The following is a 21,416-nucleotide window of genomic DNA, read 5'->3' as shown; positions in this document are numbered from 1 at the left end:
TCTGTAAAAATATATATACGTAGGATTTCACATATGAAGCAGCAGTAACGATTTATACATTGTGGAGATTTAAATGATTGTAATTATTATGAGATTAAACTGAAAATTAAATATTCTACCTAATTTTCTTATGCTCATTTTTTCCTTTTTTAATAGGATTTTTGTGGTGACAAAAATTCCAGCGGCTCGTTCAGTATCATCACAGAGAATGTCCCTTGTGGAACTACAGGAGTCACCTGTTCCAAGGCTGTTAAAATGTTTCTAGGGGTGAGTAATGATACTCAGTGAGTATATATCAGTATTCAAGTATTTTAAAAAAAGTAATGCTCCAAAGCAACATCCCTAAAAGCAGCTATAACAAATAAAGGTTAGAGGCCCTATCACATTAATCTGTAAAGGTGTAGATTCTCAGGTACCAAAACCTCTCTCAAACAAAGGTGCTACACCACTTTCTGCCATCTTGGAAAGTCGTCCCAGACTTTGAGCTATTGGTTTCAGAATGAATTGTATTGTTACGAGCGTCTAATATTTTATCTTATCATAAAAGTTAGTGTTATAATATTTCTCTTTTCATCTTTCAGAAAACTGAACTGAAATTGGAGGACAAAGATTTTAAAGAAATTCAGCGAGATATTGGTGATGATGTGCATTACTGGAACAGGACAGTAGGCCTCTACCTCGTTATTGAGGCTAGCAATGGTGTGATGCTTATCTGGGATAAGAAGACTACTGTTTTCATCAAGCTGACCCCTGATTACAAAGTTAGCACCTGTTTGTCTTTTTCTGAAGTAGTAGTATGAATAGATAAATGAGATGAGGAAACATAAACGTTCTTTTATTCTGACTCCATGTTTAGTTCCTATATCCTGCACACATTGATGATTAGATTGCATTGTTACTATCACAGCTTGTGGAGGTGCTGCTGGTACTGCAGTTCCTTACAGTCAGTCCATCACAATGCATTGCAGAGGATGCATAGCATATGATTGCAATAAAGCTAAACATCTAAGGCATTCTGAGTTTGTGAATATTAAAAGCCAAGCATCCAAAGTAATTTAGGGGATGTGAACTGACTGTACATGCACTTGGAAACCTGCATGGAATCTCAGCCCTGAGTTAAAACCAAACTCCTTATGCAATGTGTGGAGATGGTTCTGATTTCTGAAAATCAGCATGCTGATTTATAGAGTACTGAATTCATTGGGCTGAACGAGGAGGCGTGGGCTTGCATAAACAGGGACATACTGTTGCTTGAGGGCGCTGATGTACCTTAAAAAGCACTACCAAAAATTCAGTGTTGTGGGTAAGGTGCTAAGTTCTTTCTTTCAAGAAAAAGGTGTCCCTGTTGGTTTTTTTTCCCATGGATGAAGAAATGGTGCTCATTATGAGAAGCTCTTAATAAAAACAGTTTTGAGCAGAATGAAATTCCCTCAGGCTTATATTAATAGCTGAGTTATGATAAATTGAGAAGAATGGAAAAGAAATTAATTCTTCTCAGCTGAAGGAGGCTTAGCTACTCTTTAGTGTTATAGGCTGGATGAAGGGCTGCCACAGGGACATTGAAATACACTAGATATAATTGGCTTCAAGAAGGGAAGACATGGCAGCTGAATAGTTTGTTGAGTACACAGACAAATAAAGGTTTAATTTCTATACAATGATTTGGAAGTAAAGATGAAAATAGGTCATTTACACGGAGAGTCAGTTGTCCTTTTTAATGTCAATGGTTTGCTCTTACCTTACTAGAGTCTATTTCTCACTTCCATGGTATATTTAAAAGCTGTGGATATGTTAATTTTCTTTTCCAGGGCAAAGTGTGTGGTCTGTGTGGCAACTTTGATGACAAATCTAACAATGACTTTACAACCAGGAGTGGGCTGCAGGAGAGTAATGCTCTGAAGTTTGGGAATTCCTGGAAACAGTCTCCCATGTGCCCAGATGTCACAGAAGAGATTAAGCCCTGTGATGTGAAACCACATCGGAAGTCCTGGGCAGAGAAAGAATGCAGCATCATCCGGAGTGAAGTCTTTCAAATTTGTCACTCCAAGGTTTGTAGAGGGCAGTAAGTGATGGGACAGCACAGTGCATTTCTGTTATTGCAGAAGCAGAGAGAACATCAGAAATGAATGAAGAGATAGTTAAATAGAATGATCATCAACTAAGTCTTCAGTACAGCTACAGGCGTCAGTGCATTTCAGCGGGCCTTAGTCAAAGTAGTTGGAGTATCTGTGGCAACAGGACTGTGTTAGTAGTGGTGCCAGCCCAGGCTGCACAAGCCCATATTAAGTACCACAGTTTCACTGCTACTGCTGTCCAAGCTAGCTTCATAAATCTAGCTGACCAGGTCTGTGTGTGCTGCAGTTGCACCATCTCTTGTTGAGAGACTGTCAATACTGTAAGTTCTGAAAGGCCTTGGGATCATCAGACCCGTCTTCTGACAGAAATGCATACTATACTTGAAAGGTGGCTGTTGAAGAGACCACTGCTCCTTGTAATACTCAACACACAGAAAGGATCTTCTTGGAAACTACTGACATGGTGCAGTTTAGATGGTCTTAGCTGCTAGTACTGTGCCTCGAAATTGTTATAGCATACGCTATGTCAGGTCCACAGCTTCCAGAGCACAGTGCACAGAGAGCACTCCTCTCTCTTTCTTGTCTCTTTCCTGAAGTATGGTAATATTAACAACAGTTTGTTCTTAACTCACAGTGGAAAAGTCACAAAGGATTATTAATTTAATTAACTTAATATATGTTTCTATGTTGATTCCTCCAGCAGCAAAAATCCAGTCTAAGTTTCTCCTCTTGCAGTCCCAAGCAAAAAAGTGGAAATGTTTTGCTAATGTGTTATTGGATAAACTCCAAAAACTGGCAAGCACAAAATTCTCTGCTTCATATTTGCTGTGGAGCGCAGCCTTTCTGATATTGCTCACCACTTGGTTGGCAAAGCTTGCTGGAAGATTCATTGGCATCAATCCAGCTTGGGTTTGAGAGCAGTAAAATGGAACTCTGTTAGAAAATGTGGGCACTGCCAAGGACTCTTATTTTATTTTTTTAGTCATAGCAAATTATGAAGTTACTATATTGCTTTAAGTCTATTATTACCCAAAACACATTAAGCCGCTTCAAGCCTGTAATGTTTGTTTGTGACTTGGTAATTCTTAGAAACAGTCCTATTCCTGCCCAGCTCAATTCCCATATCTCAAGAGATCTCTCAAGCTTACTAGTTTGAAAACTGATTTGGAGACAAACTGGGGCATCATTTCTTTCCTCAACAGGTGGACCCGATTCCTTTCTATGAAGCTTGTGTTCATGATGCCTGCTCTTGTGACAGTGGTGGAGATTGTGAGTGCTTCTGTTCTGCAGTTGCTGCGTATGCTCAAGAATGTACCAAGGCTCAGGCCTGTGTCTTCTGGAGAACTCCTGATATATGCCGTGAGTAACAGTTAAACACAACTGTATCTTTCTGGCTGCTGTCAGAAAGCCTATCAAATAAATCATTAATACTATCACTGCAACGTCATGCTGGTTATGCAATGCAATTTATTATCGCAGCATATCAGGGAACAAACAGAACTAGTAAATTTGTGTATTTCAATTATCTTTTATTCAGCCTGGCTTGTCTTTTTTCCTTTTAGTCTTTTTTCCTTTTAGTCTTTTTTCCTTTTAGTCTTTTTTCCTTTTAGTCTCTCTTTTTTTTTTTTTGTATTAAGACTAGGTTTCAAGTCATTCTTCCATTTTGCTTGATAATCGGTGAACGGCAACTCCTGTTATCTTTCTCCTTTGTTGTTTTTTCAAATTATTCAGAATTTTATTTTAGCAAAAGTATATAGAAGTACTCCTGTGTAGATGAACCTAATCAGTATTGAGCAATTAAGCGGTGTCCATTAGCGGTGTTAATGCTTGTACCAGTACGTCATAAAATAATATAAAATAATATTTAAATTAATATTTCCCCAAAAAGTGCTCAAAACAAAATTTTGAGATTCTAAGTGGCAGAAATGTAAAATTTTTTAATTTTAAAAATTCATTCTGATTTGGAATTAAGGCTAGTTGTAGTTTTTAAGTGTAAGAAGTCAGTGAAACAGAAGTTTTATGTTTCAGTCAGTTCTGATATATCAGTTTATAAAAGCTCCTTCCTCTGTCCATAGTCATCTAAGCTGAATTCTGTTTTAAGTTGTATCCATAATGTCTCATATGCTTGCTGTTGGCCTGCTGGAGGTGACTCTCAGCCCATGTGATACATGTGATTTTGAATATACTGCAAGAGTTTTTTGAGTTTGCTAGTAGATAGGTAAGAAAAATACTCTCAGAAATTTACCCTTAATTTTAAATTAAAATCAATACTGATTTATTAAATTTTTTTTTTTATTTGAATCAAATATTTTCACCCTGCGGCTTGAGTATTTAATATGAAAATCTTGGGCCCCAGAGTTTTGACCCCAAATTTTGATATACCCTATGTTTAATTATAGTAGGAGAAAGTCCAGGTCCTATGCCTCAAGAGCAATTTTGCTGGCTTAACATGTAGATTCATTTAGCTTGTACCTTTTAAAGACCTGATGAGAGCTGTGTTCTGTCAACTGTGTTTTTAATGAACTTCTCTTTTTCTCTCATCAGCGATATTTTGTGACTACTACAACCCTCGTAATGAGTGTGAGTGGCACTATGAGCCTTGTGGCAGTAATATCATGACCTGCAGGATGATTAATAATGTCAGCACCAACTTCTCAGTACCATACCTGGAAGGTAATAAATTCCTTGCCGTTTTTGTATTTCATTTCATATAACTTTGTCCAGGTATCATTTAATGAATACGGAATAGTCAGCTTGACAAGATGTTCCTAAATTTGTTATGTTTAATTTGTCTCCAGTTTTACATAAATGTTTCCTATAATGTAGTTTATTATTTATTAACATCAGTGGGTGATAGTTACACTGCTGTCAGCCATAAAAGTAGGTGTGTGCTTGGATAATATCCTGAAAAATACAAGATCATTACACCATTGTTATTTTGCATCCCACCCTAAGGGCATTTCAAGAGAAGGAAAACCTTTTACATGGCAAAGAAGCAAGCTACTGATAGTTGGGGGTTTTTAACCTTATCATTCCTTATGCATCAGATCCATCTTGACCTTATTAGATTAATGTGCAGCATCCTCCTATGTTTACAATGGAAAATATCTTTGATATCAGACGCACTGATGCTGCTATCTGTTGGATTCTTAATGGAGACCACAAAATGTTGTCAGAGGGCTACTGGGGGCTCCATTTTTAGTGTATTTCATTTATAGTTTTTGCTTAGTCTTTGAGGCCAAGATGTGAGGCTAAAACAGGTTATTCTGCATTCCAGCCCAGTTAGAGGATGCACAAGGCATTTAAATCCCATTGAAGCCCTCAAAGTATGTGGAGATATGATATTAGTAGGTGAAAGTCCTTGTGCTTGATAACTGAAAAGGGATTTCACATTATGGGGACTTCAATGATCCAAGAATGTGAATGAATTTACAAATATCTTCTGTTTTACCACATGATAAAGTTGGAGAAAACAGCCACGTTTTTGGCCACACAGTCTTTTTGGTCTGTGCTGGAAGCCGTTATCTCCAGTTTAGGGATTGGAAAGAACTGCCCAGAGTTTGACTTTGCTACTTTAATCCTTGAACTGCTAGTAACAAAACAAAAAAAACCCAAAAAACCCTAACCAAAATATTAAAAAAAAAAAAATTAACTCTATGTTTTGTAATAGATTGGTTTAGATTATTAGAAAGATTTGGAAAGTGTCAGAAGGCAGATTATTATATATCCAATTATCTTTCTAAATTATTTTTGTTTTTTATCTTCAGTGGAAATGTAGAGCATACTTACTTTTGTTAGGACATCTTTAGTACAGTCTGGCTGTGTGAAATGACTTTTAACTACCAGGTAGTTACATGGTCATTCAGTTTATAGGCTATTTAAAACTCCAGTACAGTATAAAGGGGACTTTACGTAATTAAGAATGGGATTTTATGAGAGTTTATTTGGAAGCAGGACACAATAATTTTTTAGAAGTGTATTTACATGAAAAATGCAATGAGAATTGACAGACAATTAATTCCTTGCAGGGGTGGGGTTTGGTTCACTGGCCAAGGGTACAGAAAAATGCAGATAAATTATCTGCTTGGGGTAGAGATAACCTGGTCTGTTAAAGGCACGTAAACAAGGTCTAGCATTCCAATAAATGTGGTGGAAAACCTGTCTGTTAATGAATCCACTTCCATATTCTTCACAAAAGTATTCTTCATATAGTGATCACATTTCAATATCTGTAGAAAACTCAGGTTGTTTCTCTGTCTTAAAATTACTAGCTGACCATAGAAATTAATATAAACTAAGGGTTTCTCCAAGATCTTGAACTAGGAAAAAACCAACTTCCTTAGTTTTCATGACTAAACTTTTATTTACTCCTCCTCGCCCCAGTATTATCAATGAGAATTGTTTGATTTAAGTCCTTTGGAAAGACTAATTATCCAAGGATTAATTTGAATTGGAAATTTTTGATTTCTTTCACTATGCTTGATTCAGTGAGAATCATTTACCTTCAGAAGGTTATCCTATCATTGAGTTAACTCTTTATACTTTTTCTTCATCCTGTATACTGTTCTACTTGTCATCAACAGGTTGCTATCCCAGATGCCCTACGGACAAGCCTATTTATAATGAAGAAACAAAGGAATGTGTGCCTGAAGATCAATGTTGGTGTTATGTCAATGGAACTCATTTTCCCCCTGGAAATGAAATACCCACAGAAGAGAACTGTACAAAATGGTATATAAAAAATGCAAAAACACTTTCCGTAATTCAGGAAGGAATTTATGTATGCTGAGCCCCTCATTTACTTTACTGGGCCTCAAGCAAGTAGAAATGCAACTTCAGCTGAAGAGCTGTTGTATTCTAGCATTTATCTATACAAATCAGAGGAACAATGCTGTTTATTCCAGTTGAGACTTAAACTCAAAAAATGCTGCACTTACAGTACATAGAGATTCTAAACTTTTCATTCATAATTTTCCAAACCCACAATAATTGAGATTTCAGGTTGATAGTGTTGTTATAAGTGTATTAGCAAATTCATTAAATATACTCTTCAAAGTGTCATGAATGATACAATGGCATGAAACCTGGGTGTATTTCTAGAACAATCTTTTAATTCTCATGGCTCTTTGAGAAGACAGGAGCTACTCTGCTTTGCATTCTCACTTAAAACTGGGATTTCAAAATCACTGTAATCCAAAATGATCTGTACTAGCCCTGAAAGAGATAGTTGAGTCCTAACTGCTCATTCCTAGAGCCTTACTAGTGATAGCACTGGCAACTATGACTCCACATGGTGACCAGAGACAAAAAACCCACCTGATCTAGCTACAAGTCCACTGCCCTGAAAAACAGTTGTTATTATTGCACTATTGCAACTTGCAACACAAAGCGGTTCATGATAGTTTTAAGATGTTGTACTTAAAGGATGAACATGATGACTTAATTTGAATGAAATAATGATAGGCAATATTAGAAAATACTACACCCAGAAAAATATCTAGTAGTATGAATGAAGATCAAGAGACAAATTTCTATGTTTCTGTGCTCTTCGCTCTGCTAACAGGTGCCATAAAATATCTGCAACATTTTAATTTTTGGAAATTTTCCTTTTAGTATCTGTGGCCCCTCGGGATCCATAGAGTGTACACCAGTCCCAGGTAAATAACGCTTGGGTTTTTCTACAAATAAAAAGAAAGAAATGCATAGAACTGCTGTAACTGTCTCTACAAAAGACTTAGTAGTGTTTTGGGATAATTCTTTCCAGTACAAGTGAAAGAAAATTGGGCAGCACTTTTGTTGAACCTTGCTCTTAGTACTTCTTTTTCAACCTTTTTCTCATGTCCCTTTATTCTTTCTCCCCATCTCCCATATCCAAACTAATGGATTTCACTGCAAGAGTTTGCACTCCCAGAACACGTAGTATTATAGAAAAGTGTCAGATAGTGAATTGCAGTTGTTATTTCTCTCAGAACATTTTAAAACCTGGTTTGTAAGTCTGTTCTTCTAAGCGTTTTTTGCAGGGCTTTAATAAATATGTTTTAATATTCCTCTAAATGTAAAGATAAATAAGTGCGATGTATTAGAACTAAGCTCCAGGTATAGCTCTGAAAGGAGCATGCATGACTCATGTAAATGCTTACTTGTCCATAAGTAGTTTGCCTTTGTCTCTTACCTGGTAGTAGGAAAAATTGCACAGTAAAGCTCTTTCTTGCAGGGTGTCCTTGTGTCATCAATGGAACGAGTTACGAAGTGGGTGAAACTGTGGCACAAATACAGGATGGCAACATATGTATAACATACATTTGTACAGAAAACGGTTCTATAGGTGTTGACAAAGTTTATCCTTGTCCGACATCTGCTGTACCTACCATCATTTCAACCTCTTTTCCTACCAGTACTCTTACCACCACAGGTAAATCTTCAACAGAGATGTGCATCTAAAAAATATTTTCTTTAAGGAAAATACTTTAAAGTTAGAATGTACAAGTATATGGGCTTATAGTTGACACAGAGTGATACTTCTGAGTAGTTTTATCACAATACATTAAGAAAGATTTTTAACGCTTGGAGTTGACTTACTTCTCATGGAAGAAATAGTAACTATAAAAGTACAGGGTGCCTTCCTAATTCTGAAAAACATGTTAGCATCTCAGCATCCTGCTGGGATAGTAGAAATTGTCTCAGTAGTCTCAGCAAAAAAATATAATTATGATATTTAAAACTGCTATTATATTTTTTCCTGAAGGTTGCAGATGATGCAGAAATCTTTTCTTTTTCTATTTCAGTTACCACTACAAGCCCTCCAGTAACTACAAGTAAGTTTTGAATAGAATAATATGTTGTTAAAAAATGTCAAAGGAACATTTAAAGGAAGATGAAATTAAATTAAAGATGGCCACTACAAAAAAATATATTTAAAACAAAAATAAATAATTCTTTTAAATTGCAAAATGTGGTAAGTATAGGGAGAGGAAAGACCTTTAAAGGCTTCAGCTTGGTGATTTTATTTCGATGCGAAGCTTCCTCTTGAAAAACCTGGTAATATAGAACCAATTTTAGAACTCTCTTCTCTTGGAGAAATGAAAAGTTGCAATACATTGCTCTAGTCCTTAATGGAATAGAATACAAAATTAATCTTCTCAGAATGTTCTCTGTAAGCTTAGATGCTGAATCTCTTGTCTTTTCTTACAGCTCCATGCTTTGGATTAATCTGTGATTGGACTGAGTGGTTTGATGTTAGTAAACCTGAAGAAGGTGGCGGTGACTATGAAACCTATGATGCAATAAGAAAAGTACATGGAAAAAAAATATGTGAAGCTCCTGAAAAAATTGAATGCAGGGCTACAGAGAAACCCCATCTGAGCTTAGAGGAACTTGGCCAGAAAGTAGAATGTAATGTTACCTATGGCCTAATCTGTAAAAATGAGGAGCAAGACCCAACTATGTGGCCACTTTGCTATAATTATGAAATCAGAGTAAACTGTTGTGAGTGGAGTGAAATTTGTGAGACTACAAGTGCACCGAGTCCAACACCAACTGCAACTTCAACCACCACCAGCACAACAATACCCATCACGACTACAACCAGGCAGCCAACAGCAATTACCACCACGCCCATACCCACCCCAACCATCACAAGCGAATTCACACCATCAGTCACCACCCCCGTAACTTCAACCTCTCCAGGTATTTAGCAGGCCAATACTCTCTGCTCTTGCTTTGCCATAGGAGAAATAAAGGGTTGTCAGCTACTGAAGGCATGTCATCTCCATAGCAGATATTGAGCTTGCAGGAAGTCTTATTTATGCTGGTTTGGAGCTCTATCCTTCTGGTGGAAAGAAGTTTCCCAGAAGGATCCCTTGTGCAAGACTGGAGTAGGCCTTGGTTTAGAGTACCATCATTTTAGGCATTGTCTGGGTGAGGCTGTGCAGAGTTCCTTCCCTTTCTCCTCCTGCTTTCCCTCTGTCCGTGCTTACGTTTGCCTGTGGTTATAGATCTAGGAAGGAAGGATTCCCCTGGCAGGCTTTCAGGAACAGTTTCACTCTCCAGGCTGCCACTTGCTGTGAACTGTGGTCTTTGGCTGCTGGGATCCACTAGTACTCTGTGAACCTCTTCATCAGGCTGACATTACATGACAATCAGGCAGGAACATATTCCTGTTCATACTTCCTTACCAGACCACAGCTTCTCCTCTCAGTTCTTACTCCATGGGATAGCAAGGTGTTCTAAGTATTAAGGCAGAGATAGAAAGCATCACAGAGCCTTACTCCTCCTTATGTCCTACCTATTGGTAGGTATTTTCAATTTAGTGAGAAGCACATTACAGCAACATCCCTAGTCTCTTTGCTAGGGAAGGACTGTCAAGACCCTGTCTGTGCACTAATTTGGAACTAGTCTGCTTTCTGGGGCCAGAAGGGAAGGCCTAGTGATATAGGCCTTTACTGTAGTAATAGTGGGCTGATCGCTATAGGCAGTTGCCTAATGCTTAACTTCTGTTCAGTGCATGTTGTGTCCCACTCATGCGTCTTGCACCTTTGTCTGTTTTCTCTGTCCCTGCTGTTTCTAACAGCCCCACCTTCATCCACAACGACCACAGTGTCCCCTCCACCCATATTGACAACGACTCCCACGACAACGCCATCGGAGCCTCACAGCAGCACTGCCACCACCACAATACACTCCAGCAGCAGCAGCCCGGGGACAACGCTGACTGTTCCTGTCACATCAACACCCACCACATCTACTGCAACCACATCCATGTCCACGCCAACATACACCACCACCCCACCTGGAGGTACTTGTCTGGTCTGTGCACTCGCGTGTTGCCTTGCTGTGGCAGAAAAGAAGGTCCGTGAGCACCTCAACTTGTGCCTTCTGTATGGGATCAGGGGTGGGAGTAATTGTTGTGCGTTCCCTGAAATGGCATGTGCCCAAAGCTAGCCTTTGGGCTGGCTGTTTCAGAAGTGAGGAGGGTGCAGAGGTCCTGGGTAGAAGGTCTTGTGTTGCCTGACTCAACGGGGCTCCGAGGAGTTTTTTCATCCTGGTGCCTCTGCCCAGCTTAGACTGATACTGAACTGACAGGAAGTCTTGCTTTCAATGCTGCTGGACCTCGTCCTTCAGCTGGAAAGAATGTACTCAGCGGGACCCATGGTGTGCAATGGGAGTGGGGCTTGGTTTTGTGGCACTGTCATTTCAGGCGCTGGTTGGGCGCAGCTGTGCAGACTTCCTTCCCTTTCTTCTTCTCTTGTGTTGCCTCTGTGACCATTGCTGCTGCTCACCTGCAGTTCTGGCTGTAGGAAGCTTCGAAGGCTTTCCCTGGCAGGGTTTGGGGAAAGGTTTCAGACCACGGGTTGCCCCTTGCTACAGAGCAAAGCTCTGGGCAGCCAGTTTTTCCCAGCGTTACCATGAACATTCTACTCCAGCTTACCCCGCACTGCTGGGAAGCAAGCTGAAGTTTTGGCAGCAGTGTGTGTCCTGTGCCTGCTTCCTTTGTCATCATGACCCTTCCTGGTGCTTGGTGCCTCCCTGAGATAGTGAGGTGGTGTGAGTGGCATGAGAAGGTGAGAGAGTGGCGGGAGTCCCTGCTTAGTCCTGCTCTACCTCATGTGTTGCCCTTACGTGAGTGGTTTTTGCACACAAGAAGCCCAACACAGCAATGTGCCCTAGCTGCGAGGGGGAGACACACATGTTTCAGCAGTGCCTGTGTCCTGGTTTGGCCCTAGTGTGCTTTGTAGGGCCAAGAAGGGGAGGCCAGCCCACACAAGTGAGCTTTGTTGTGGCCAGGGTTGGCTGACTGGTGTAGCCGTGCCTGAGGAGCACCTTTGTGTGCAGTGGACTCCCAGAGCACCACCCGCGAGTGTGCTGGTGCCCCAGCTTGCTGCCTCTGTTCCGGCTGTTTCTAATTGTTCCTCTTGTTGTTGTCCCCCAGCGTGTGACTGCATCTGGACGGACTGGATTGATGTGAGTTACCCAGATAGTTCTGACAGAAACAGTGGTGACTACGAAACCTTTGAGAATATTTGGAAGAATGACTCCTCCTGGGTCTGTGCGAAAGCTGAGAATATTTCATGCAGAGCAGTGCATTTCCCTGACACTCCCATTGCAGATTTGGGGCAGAAGGTGCAATGCGATGTTAACACAGGGCTCATCTGTAACAATAGTGATCAGCACATAGGAGGCATAATACCGATGCCAGTCTGCCTCAATTACGAGATCAGTATTTGCTGCGTCCCCAACATACCAGAGTGTATTCCAAGTACCCCCGTGAGCACCCCAACAGCCCCACCATTGTCCACAACGAGCACAGTGCCCTCTCCACCTGTATCGACAACCACTCCCATGACAACGCCATCGGAGCCTCACAGCAGCACTGCCACCACCACCACCACAATACACTCCAGCAGCAGCAGCCCGGGGACAACGCTGACTGTTCCTGTCACATCAACACCCACCACATCTACTGCAACCACATCCATGTCCACGCCAACATACACCACCACCCCAACTGGAGGTACTTGTCTGGTCTGTGCACTTGTGTGTTGCCTTGCTGTGGCAGCAACGAAGGTCCGTGAGCACCTCAACTTGTGCCTTCTGTATGGGATCAGGGGTGGGAGTAATTGTTGTGCGTTCCCTGAAATGGCGTGTGCCCAAAGCTAGCCTTTGGGCTGGCTGTTTCAGAAGTGAGGAGGGTGCAGAGGTCCTGGGTAGAAGGTCTTGTGTTGCCTGACTCAACGGGGCTCCAAGGAGTTTTTTCATCCTGGTGCCTCTGCCCAGCTTAGACTGATACTGAACTGACAGGAAGTCTTGCTTTCGATGCTGCTGGACCTCGTCCTTCAGCTGGAAAGAATGTACTCAGAGGGACCCGTGGTGTGCAATGGGAGTGGGGCTTGGTTTTGTGGCAGTGTCATTTCAGGCGCTGGTTGGGCGCAGCTGTGCAGACTTCCTTCCCTTTCTTCTCTTGCATTGCTGCTGCTCACCTGCAGTTCTGGCTGTAGGAAGCTTCGAAGGCTTTCCCTGGCAGGGTTTGGGGAAAGGTTTCAGACCACGGGTTGCCCCTTGCTACAGAGCAAAGCTCTGGGCAGCCAGTTTTTCCCAGCGTTACCATGAACATTCTACTCCAGCTTACCCCGCACTGCTGGGAAGCAAGCTGAAGTTTTGGCAGCAGTGTGTGTCCTGTGCCTGCTTCCTTTGTCATCATGACCCTTCCTGGTGCTTGGTGCCTCCCTGAGATAGTGAGGTGGTGTGAGTGGCATGAGAAGGTGAGAGAGTGGCGGGAGTCCCTGCTTAGTCCTGCTCTACCTCATGTGTTGCCCTTACGTGAGTGGTTTTTGCACACAAGAAGCCCAACACAGCAATGTGCCCTAGCTGCGAGGGGGAGACACACATGTTTCAGCAGTGCCTGTGTCCTGGTTTGGCCCTAGTGTGCTTTGTAGGGCCAAGAAGGGGAGGCCAGCCCACACAAGTGAGCTTTGTTGTGGCCAGGGTTGGCTGACTGGTGTAGCCGTGCCTGAGGAGCACCTTTGTGTGCAGTGGACTCCCAGAGCACCACCCGCGAGTGTGCTGGTGCCCCAGCTTGCTGCCTCTGTTCCGGCTGTTTCTAATTGTTCCTCTTGTTGTTGTCCCCCAGCGTGTGACTGCATCTGGACGGACTGGATTGATGTGAGTTACCCAGATAGTTCTGACAGAAACAGTGGTGACTACGAAACCTTTGAGAATATTTGGAAGAATGACTCCTCCTGGGTCTGTGCGAAAGCTGAGAATATTTCATGCAGAGCAGTGCATTTCCCTGACACTCCCATTGCAGATTTGGGGCAGAAGGTGCAATGCGATGTTAACACAGGGCTCATCTGTAACAATAGTGATCAGCACATAGGAGGCATAATACCGATGCCAGTCTGCCTCAATTACGAGATCAGTATTTGCTGCGTCCCCAACATACCAGAGTGTATTCTAAGTACCCCCGTGAGCACCCCAACAGCCCCACCATTGTCCACAACGAGCACAGTGCCCTCTCCACCTGTATCGACAACCATTCCCATGACAACGCCATCGGAGCCTCACAGCAGCACTGCCACCACCACCACAATACACTCCAGCAGCAGCAGCCCGGGGACAACGCCGACTGTTCCTGTCACATCAACACCCACCACAACTATTGCAAGCACGTTCCCAATACCAACAATAATCACCAAAACGCCGCTGCCTCCGTCTTCAGAACCAATAAGTAATTCTCTGGCTGTGTTGTCACTTGTTGCCTTGCTATGGGAGAAATCAATGTTTCTTGGCAGCTTAACGTGTGTCTTAATTTTTGTGCTCTGAGGGAGTGTAGTTGATGCATATCTCCAAAAAAATCCTAGAATCACAGAATAGCTTGGGTTGGAAGGGACCTTTTTAAAAATCTTTTTATCCAACTCCCCTGCTATGGGCGGGGACATCATTCATTAAGTCAGGTTGCTCAGAGCCCCATTCAACCTGGCCTTGAATGCTTCCAATGGCTAGGCATCCAACAACTTCTCTGGGAAACCTGTTCCAGTGTCTCACCACCCTCACCATAGAAAATTTCTTCCTTATGTGTAATCTAAACCTACCCTCTTTCAGTTTAAAACCCTTGCCCCTCATCCTGTAACTACAGGCCTTGGTAAAGAGTCTCTTTCTGTCTTTCTTATAAGCCCCCCTTATATACTGACAGATTGCAACAAGGTCTCCCCGGAGCCTTCTCTTCTCCCACCTGAACAACCCCAACTCTCTCAGCCTCTTTTCATAGGGGAGGTGTTCTAGCCCTCTGATCATTTTTGTGGCCACTTTCTGATCATTTTTGTGGCCTTCCTCTGCACCTGCTCAAACAGTTTCATGTGTTTCTTGTACTGGGGACCCCAGAGCTGGATGTAGTACTCCAAGTGGGGTCTCACGAGAGTGGAGTAGAGTGGGTCATGTACTGAGCTCTCCATTTAGGAGAGAGACTGCACAACATGTTTCTGCTTCTTGGTTCCATTCCTTTGATTATGGGGAACATGAGGAGTTTTTTCATCCTGGTGCCTCTGCCCAGCTTAGACTGATACTGAACTGACAGGAAGTCTTGCTTTCGATGCTGCTGGACCTCGTCCTTCAGCTGGAAAGAATGTACTCAGCGGGACCCATGGTGTGCAATGGGAGTGGGGCTTGGTTTTGTGGCACTGTCATTTCAGGCGCTGGTTGGGCGCAGCTGTGCAGACTTTCTTCCCTTTCTTCTTCTTCTCTTGTGTTGCCTCTGTGACCATTGCTGCTGCTCACCTGCAGTTCTGGCTGTAGGAAGCTTCGAAGGCTTTCCCTGGCAGGGTTTGGGGAAAGGTTTCAGACCACGGGTTGCCCCTTGCTACAGAGCAAAGCTCTGGGCAGCCAGTTTTTCCCAGCGTTACCATGAACATTCTACTCCAGCTTACCCCGCACTGCTGGGAAGCAAGCTGATGGTTTACCAGCAATGTGAGACCCCCTAACGTCCTAGTGAATCCGCCTCTGTGACAGTACATCATCTGTTCCTGTATTTTCTTCTGAACATGAGGGAGTTTACCTGACCTCACTCAAATGTGAATTAATTTTAGTTGAAGGTCTGTCCTTATGCTGCTTCTTCCCAGACAGTCCACATCTTACCTCCTCCTATCCTCCAGCATTATATCTGTACTCTTACGTAGGCAGTGCTTCTCTGTCTACCCTCTGTCTCTCATCATGCTGTAAAATCACAAACAGATGACTCTGAGACTGGCTTCTGAGTGTTGTGAACAAATTATAAAAAGCTAATCAAAAACTATTTTAAAGGTGCCTGCATTAGGGCTCATAATGAACACTGGCTTGGTTGTGTTAGAAGGAAAAAGCAGAGAAGTGAATTTGGGGTTCCTAGCATTCCAAAATAGCTTGTGGGAGAGTAGTTTGAAAGGCCTGGGAGTTAGGTATGGAACACAGATTGTTCCAGCAACTGCTCAGTTTCAGCAGAATCAAATGACTCTGAGCAAAATCAATGCTGGTGTGAACGTGCCACATGAAGTAGCACTGGGAACAATGGTCTATCTGTGGAATACAGCACGACAGGAATATAGAATTAACTAAAGACTTCACTCATCAAATCAATTAATTCCCCTGGGTTTATGACTGCTGAACTCTTCTCTGCAGTATAACTTTTAACACTACAGACAGCTGTTCCATCCAACATTGATCACTGATAAAGTGTTTACATTAATGTCTACCATGTAAAATGTAGGACATTTTTTTAATAACCCCTCTGTTATACAAAAACCATTAAAACAGTTTCTGCTTTATTCCTATCTAAATAACCTCTGCCTAGGTTTCTTGAATTTATTTTGATTCTTAGAAACTGAGATCAAGTTAATAACAAAGGCACTTTGCCTCTTAAAATAACTCCTCCTGTTTTCTCCCTGTCTTAAAGAGGGTACAACACCTGAAATGGAAACACCGACAATGACGAGTACTAGAGTTACTACTTCAGCTAGTCCACTACCAACAACTAGAACGACAGAAACCGAAAGTACAGTGTCCACCATAGGCACAACTATTCTAGAGTCAACTCCAACGGTATCAACAAGCCCACTGACAGTCACCACCTCTGGAGTCACTGAAACAGGATCGACCACCACATCCACCACTTTGGGCCCCACATCCTCACCACCCACTCCCCACAGCACCACAATAGTAACGGTAACAGGTAGCCACGAAACCACTACCACCGGGACTGGGAGCCCTCCGACAGGATCACATACCACCACAACCTCACGACCATCCACCCCAGAGCCTACAGTCAGCACTACTGCATCACCACCATCGCCGCCAACAAGCCCACTGACAGCCACCACCTCTGGAGTCACTGAAACAGGATCGACCACCACATCCACCACTTTGGGCCCCACATCCTCACCACCCACTCCCCACAGCACCACAATAGTAACGGTAACAGGTAGCCACGAAACCACTACCACCGGGACTGGGAGCCCTCCGACGGGATCACATACCACCGCCGTCAGCACCACAACCTTACGACCATCAACGCCAGAGCCTACAGTCAGCACTACGGTATCACCACCATCACCATCAACAAGCCCACTCACCACCTCTGGAGTCACTGAAACAGGATCGACCACCACATCCACCACTTTGGGCCCCACATCCTCACCACCCACTCCCCACAGCACCACAATCGTAACGGTAACAGGTAGCCACGAAACCACTACCACCGGGACTGGGAGCCCTCCGACAGGATCACATACCACCACCTTCAGCACCACAACCTCACGACCATCAACGCCAGAGCCTACAGTCAGCACTACTGTATCACCACCATCGCCGCCAACAAGCCCCCTGACAGCCACCACCTCTGGAGTCACTGAAACAGGATCGACCACCACATCCACCACTTTGGGCCCCACATCCTCACCACCCACTCCCCACAGCACCACAATCGTAACGGTAACAGGTAGCCACGAAACCACTACCACCGGGACTGGGAGCCCTCCGACGGGATCACATACCACCGCCGTCAGCACCACAACCTTACGACCATCAACGCCAGAGCCTACAGTCAGCACTACTGTATCACCACCATCACCATCAACAAGCCCACTCACCACCTCTGGAGTCACTGAAACAGGATCGACCACCACATCCACCACTTTGGGCCCCACATCCTCACCACCCACTCCCCACAGCACCACAATAGTAACGGTAACAGGTAGCCACGAAACCACTACCACTGGGACTGGGAGCCCTCCGACAGGATCACATACCACCACCATCAGCACCACAACCTCACGACCATCCACCCCAGAGCCTACAGTCAGCACTACTGTGTCACCACCATCGCCGCCAACAAGCCCCCTGACAGCCACCACCTCTGGAGTCACTGAAACAGGATCGACCACCACATCCACCACTTTGGGCCCCACATCCTCACCACCCACTCCCCACAGCACCACAATCGTAACGGTAACAGGTAGCCACGAAACCACTACCACCGGGACTGGGAGCCCTCCGACAGGATCACATACCACCACCATCAGCACCACAACCTCACGACCATCCACCCCAGAGCCTACAGTCAGCACTACTGTGTCACCACCATCGCCGCCAACAAGCCCCCTGACAGCCACCACCTCTGGAGTCACTGAAACAGGATCGACCACCACATCCACCACTTTGGGCCCCACATCCTCACCACCCACTCCCCACAGCACCACAATCGTAACGGTAACAGGTAGCCACGAAACCACTACCACCGGGACTGGGAGCCCTCCGACAGGATCACATACCACCACCATCAGCACCACAACCTCACGACCATCCACCCCAGAGCCTACAGTCAGCACTACTGTGTCACCACCATCGCCGCCAACAAGCCCCCTGACAGCCACCACCTCTGGAGTCACTGAAACAGGATCGACCACCACATCCACCACTTTGGGCCCCACATCCTCACCACCCACTCCCCACAGCACCACAATCGTAACGGTAACAGGTAGCCACGAAACCACTACCACCGGGACTGGGAGCCCTCCGACAGGATCACATACCACCACCATCAGCACCACAACCTCACAACCATCAACGCCAGAGCCTACAGTCAGCACTACTGTATCACCACCATCGCCGCCAACAAGCCCACCGACAGCCACCACCTCTGGAGTCACTGAAACAGGATCGACCACCACATCCACCACTTTGGGCCCCACATCCTCACCACCCACTCCCCACAGCACCACAATCGTAACGGTAACAGGTAGCCACGAAACCACTACCACCGGGACTGGGAGCCCTCCGACGGGATCACATACCACCACCATCAGCACCACAACCTCACGACCATCAACGCCAGAGCCTACAGTCAGCACTACTGTATCACCACCATCGCCGCCAACAAGCCCCCTGACAGCCACCACCTCTGGAGTCACTGAAACAGGATCGACCACCACATCCACCACTTTGGGCCCCACATCCTCACCACCCACTCCCCACAGCACCACAATCGTAACGGTAACAGGTAGCCACGAAACCACTACCACCGGGACTGGGAGCCCTCCGACGGGATCACATACCACCGCCGTCAGCACCACAACCTTACGACCATCAACGCCAGAGCCTACAGTCAGCACTACTGTATCACCACCATCACCATCAACAAGCCCACTCACCACCTCTGGAGTCACTGAAACAGGATCGACCACCACATCCACCACTTTGGGCCCCACATCCTCACCACCCACTCCCCACGGCACCACAATAGTAACTGTAACAGGTAGCCACGAAACCACTACCACCGGGACTGGGAGCCCTCCGACAGGATCACATACCACCACCTTCAGCACCACAACCTCACGACCATCAACGCCAGAGCCTACAGTCAGCACTACTGTATCACCACCATCGCCGCCAACAAGCCCCCTGACAGCCACCACCTCTGGAGTCACTGAAACAGGATCGACCACCACATCCACCACTTTGGGCCCCACATCCTCACCACCCACTCCCCACAGCACCACAATCGTAACGGTAACAGGTAGCCACGAAACCACTACCACCGGGACTGGGAGCCCTCCGACAGGATCACATACCACCACCGTCAGCACCACAACCTCACGACCATCAACCCCAGAGCCTACAGTCAGCACTACTGTGTCACCACCATCGCCGCCAACAAGCCCCCTGACAGCCACCACCTCTGGAGTCACTGAAACAGGATCGACCACCACATCCACCACTTTGGGCCCCACATCCTCACCACCCACTCCCCACAGCACCACAATCGTAACGGTAACAGGTAGCCACGAAACCACTACCACCGGGACTGGGAGCCCTCCGACAGGATCACATACCACCACCTTCAGCACCACAACCTCACGACCATCAACGCCAGAGCCTACAGTCAGCACTACTGCATCACCACCATCACCATCAACAAGCCCACTCACCACCTCTGGAGTCACTGAAACAGGATCGACCACCACATCCACCACTTTGGGCCCCACATCCTCACCACCCACTCCCCACAGCACCACGACAGTAACGGAAACTAGTAGCCCAAGAACAACCTCTGCAACTCACACTCCTCTGACAAGGTCAACTACCATCACCACCACGACGACTTTTGGACCATCCTCCCTAGAGTCTTCTGCTAGCACTACTGTATCTCCAACATCAGTATCAACCAGCCCCATGTCAGTCACCACCTCTGGTACAACTCCAACAGAATCTTTTACCATGACTTCAGAAACAACCTCTAGTAGTTTTAGCACAATCACTGCAACGACCACCACCTCCGAAATAGTTTCCCCTGCCTCAACTAGTACTTCTGGCCCATCAGCAACATCAAGTGCAGTCACCATTCCAGGAAGTTCTACGTACAGTACAGTTACTCCACTCAGTGCTTCAAGTTCAACTACAAGTCCACCACCAACCACTCCTGGAAGAAATTGTTCTATTTTACCTAATGAATCTTATGCGGTGAGTAGATTTCATGAGCTTTTTAGTGTTCTGCTTTGGATGGAGACTAGGCACATAATTTCAATGTTAGTAACATACAGAGTAGGTATTAATCTGGATAGAAAAGGGCATATCAGTCCTCTCTGTTTCTTTCTGTTTTCTTGGGTATCAGCATGACTTCCAGTGATACTCCGTTTGATAGCTTATATACTGCTATTAGTTCTTCAAGGATAGTTTTAAAAAGGCTTTCTTCAAGAAGTCAGCTCATTTTTTCTCTTTACTGTAGGATAGCTTTGATGAAGAGGTAACCGAGGGCTATGTGGTGCTAAACTATCTTTTCTGTTTCTGCTTTTTAATAGGTCTACAATGGGGAAAAGTGGTTTGTGTGTTTACAGTGCAGCCCAACAAGAAACCATAGGGCTGAACTAGTCTGAGTTTGGAATGAGTCGTACTTGGTCATAGTGTGCTTTCAGGAGAGGATTGTGAATCAAATCACCACATTCAAATGCTCGTGAAGTTTGACTCAGAGTTCTGAGTTTTTTGGAACTCTCCACCTCTGACACAGACAAGCTAATGTCTTGTACATCTCTAAAGCCTCCTTACAGCTTAGGTGTCTGCTAACTCGCTCAGTAGATCTGCAAGCGTAAAAATTACACATGGCTGAAAAACTGGTGAAAGAAAAGATGCATACAATCATAATGCATGCACGGAATCATCTTAGACTTTACTCTCCAAATAGCTGGTTTTGAGTGTAGCTTTAGCTGTTAATCTATTCTAGGTATTCATGGAAGGGGATTGATCATATATTGATGACTAATATTGATCAGTGTCTTTCAGTGTTGATTAGGGAGGGAGTCTAGGTGATGAGATTAGATCACACATCTA

General features: G+C 44.6%; 1 protein-coding gene across 1 annotated transcript in view; it reads left to right on the top strand.

The window, feature by feature from the left end:
• Nucleotides 1-21,416, top strand: part of MUC2 (mucin 2, oligomeric mucus/gel-forming) — a 50,701-nt gene that overhangs the window by 17,882 nt on the left and 11,403 nt on the right. The window contains exons 21-34 of the mRNA XM_059826127.1: nt 157-267; nt 582-761; nt 1,809-2,048; nt 3,278-3,434; nt 4,620-4,748; nt 6,659-6,806; nt 7,689-7,732; nt 8,290-8,487; nt 8,861-8,890; nt 9,267-9,761; nt 10,645-10,746; nt 10,828-10,869; nt 12,004-12,585; nt 16,492-20,552. Of these exons, the coding sequence (XP_059682110.1) occupies nt 157-267; nt 582-761; nt 1,809-2,048; nt 3,278-3,434; nt 4,620-4,748; nt 6,659-6,806; nt 7,689-7,732; nt 8,290-8,487; nt 8,861-8,890; nt 9,267-9,761; nt 10,645-10,746; nt 10,828-10,869; nt 12,004-12,585; nt 16,492-20,552 (6,519 nt within the window). The remainder of the gene's footprint in view (nt 1-156; nt 268-581; nt 762-1,808; nt 2,049-3,277; nt 3,435-4,619; nt 4,749-6,658; nt 6,807-7,688; nt 7,733-8,289; nt 8,488-8,860; nt 8,891-9,266; nt 9,762-10,644; nt 10,747-10,827; nt 10,870-12,003; nt 12,586-16,491; nt 20,553-21,416) is intronic.

This window comes from Gavia stellata, chromosome 17 (assembly GCF_030936135.1).
Source record: "Gavia stellata isolate bGavSte3 chromosome 17, bGavSte3.hap2, whole genome shotgun sequence".
Classification (NCBI taxonomy): domain Eukaryota; kingdom Metazoa; phylum Chordata; class Aves; order Gaviiformes; family Gaviidae; genus Gavia; species Gavia stellata.
The sequence above is the reverse complement of the archived record's forward strand: the minus strand, read 5'-3'. Positions and strand labels throughout refer to the sequence as shown.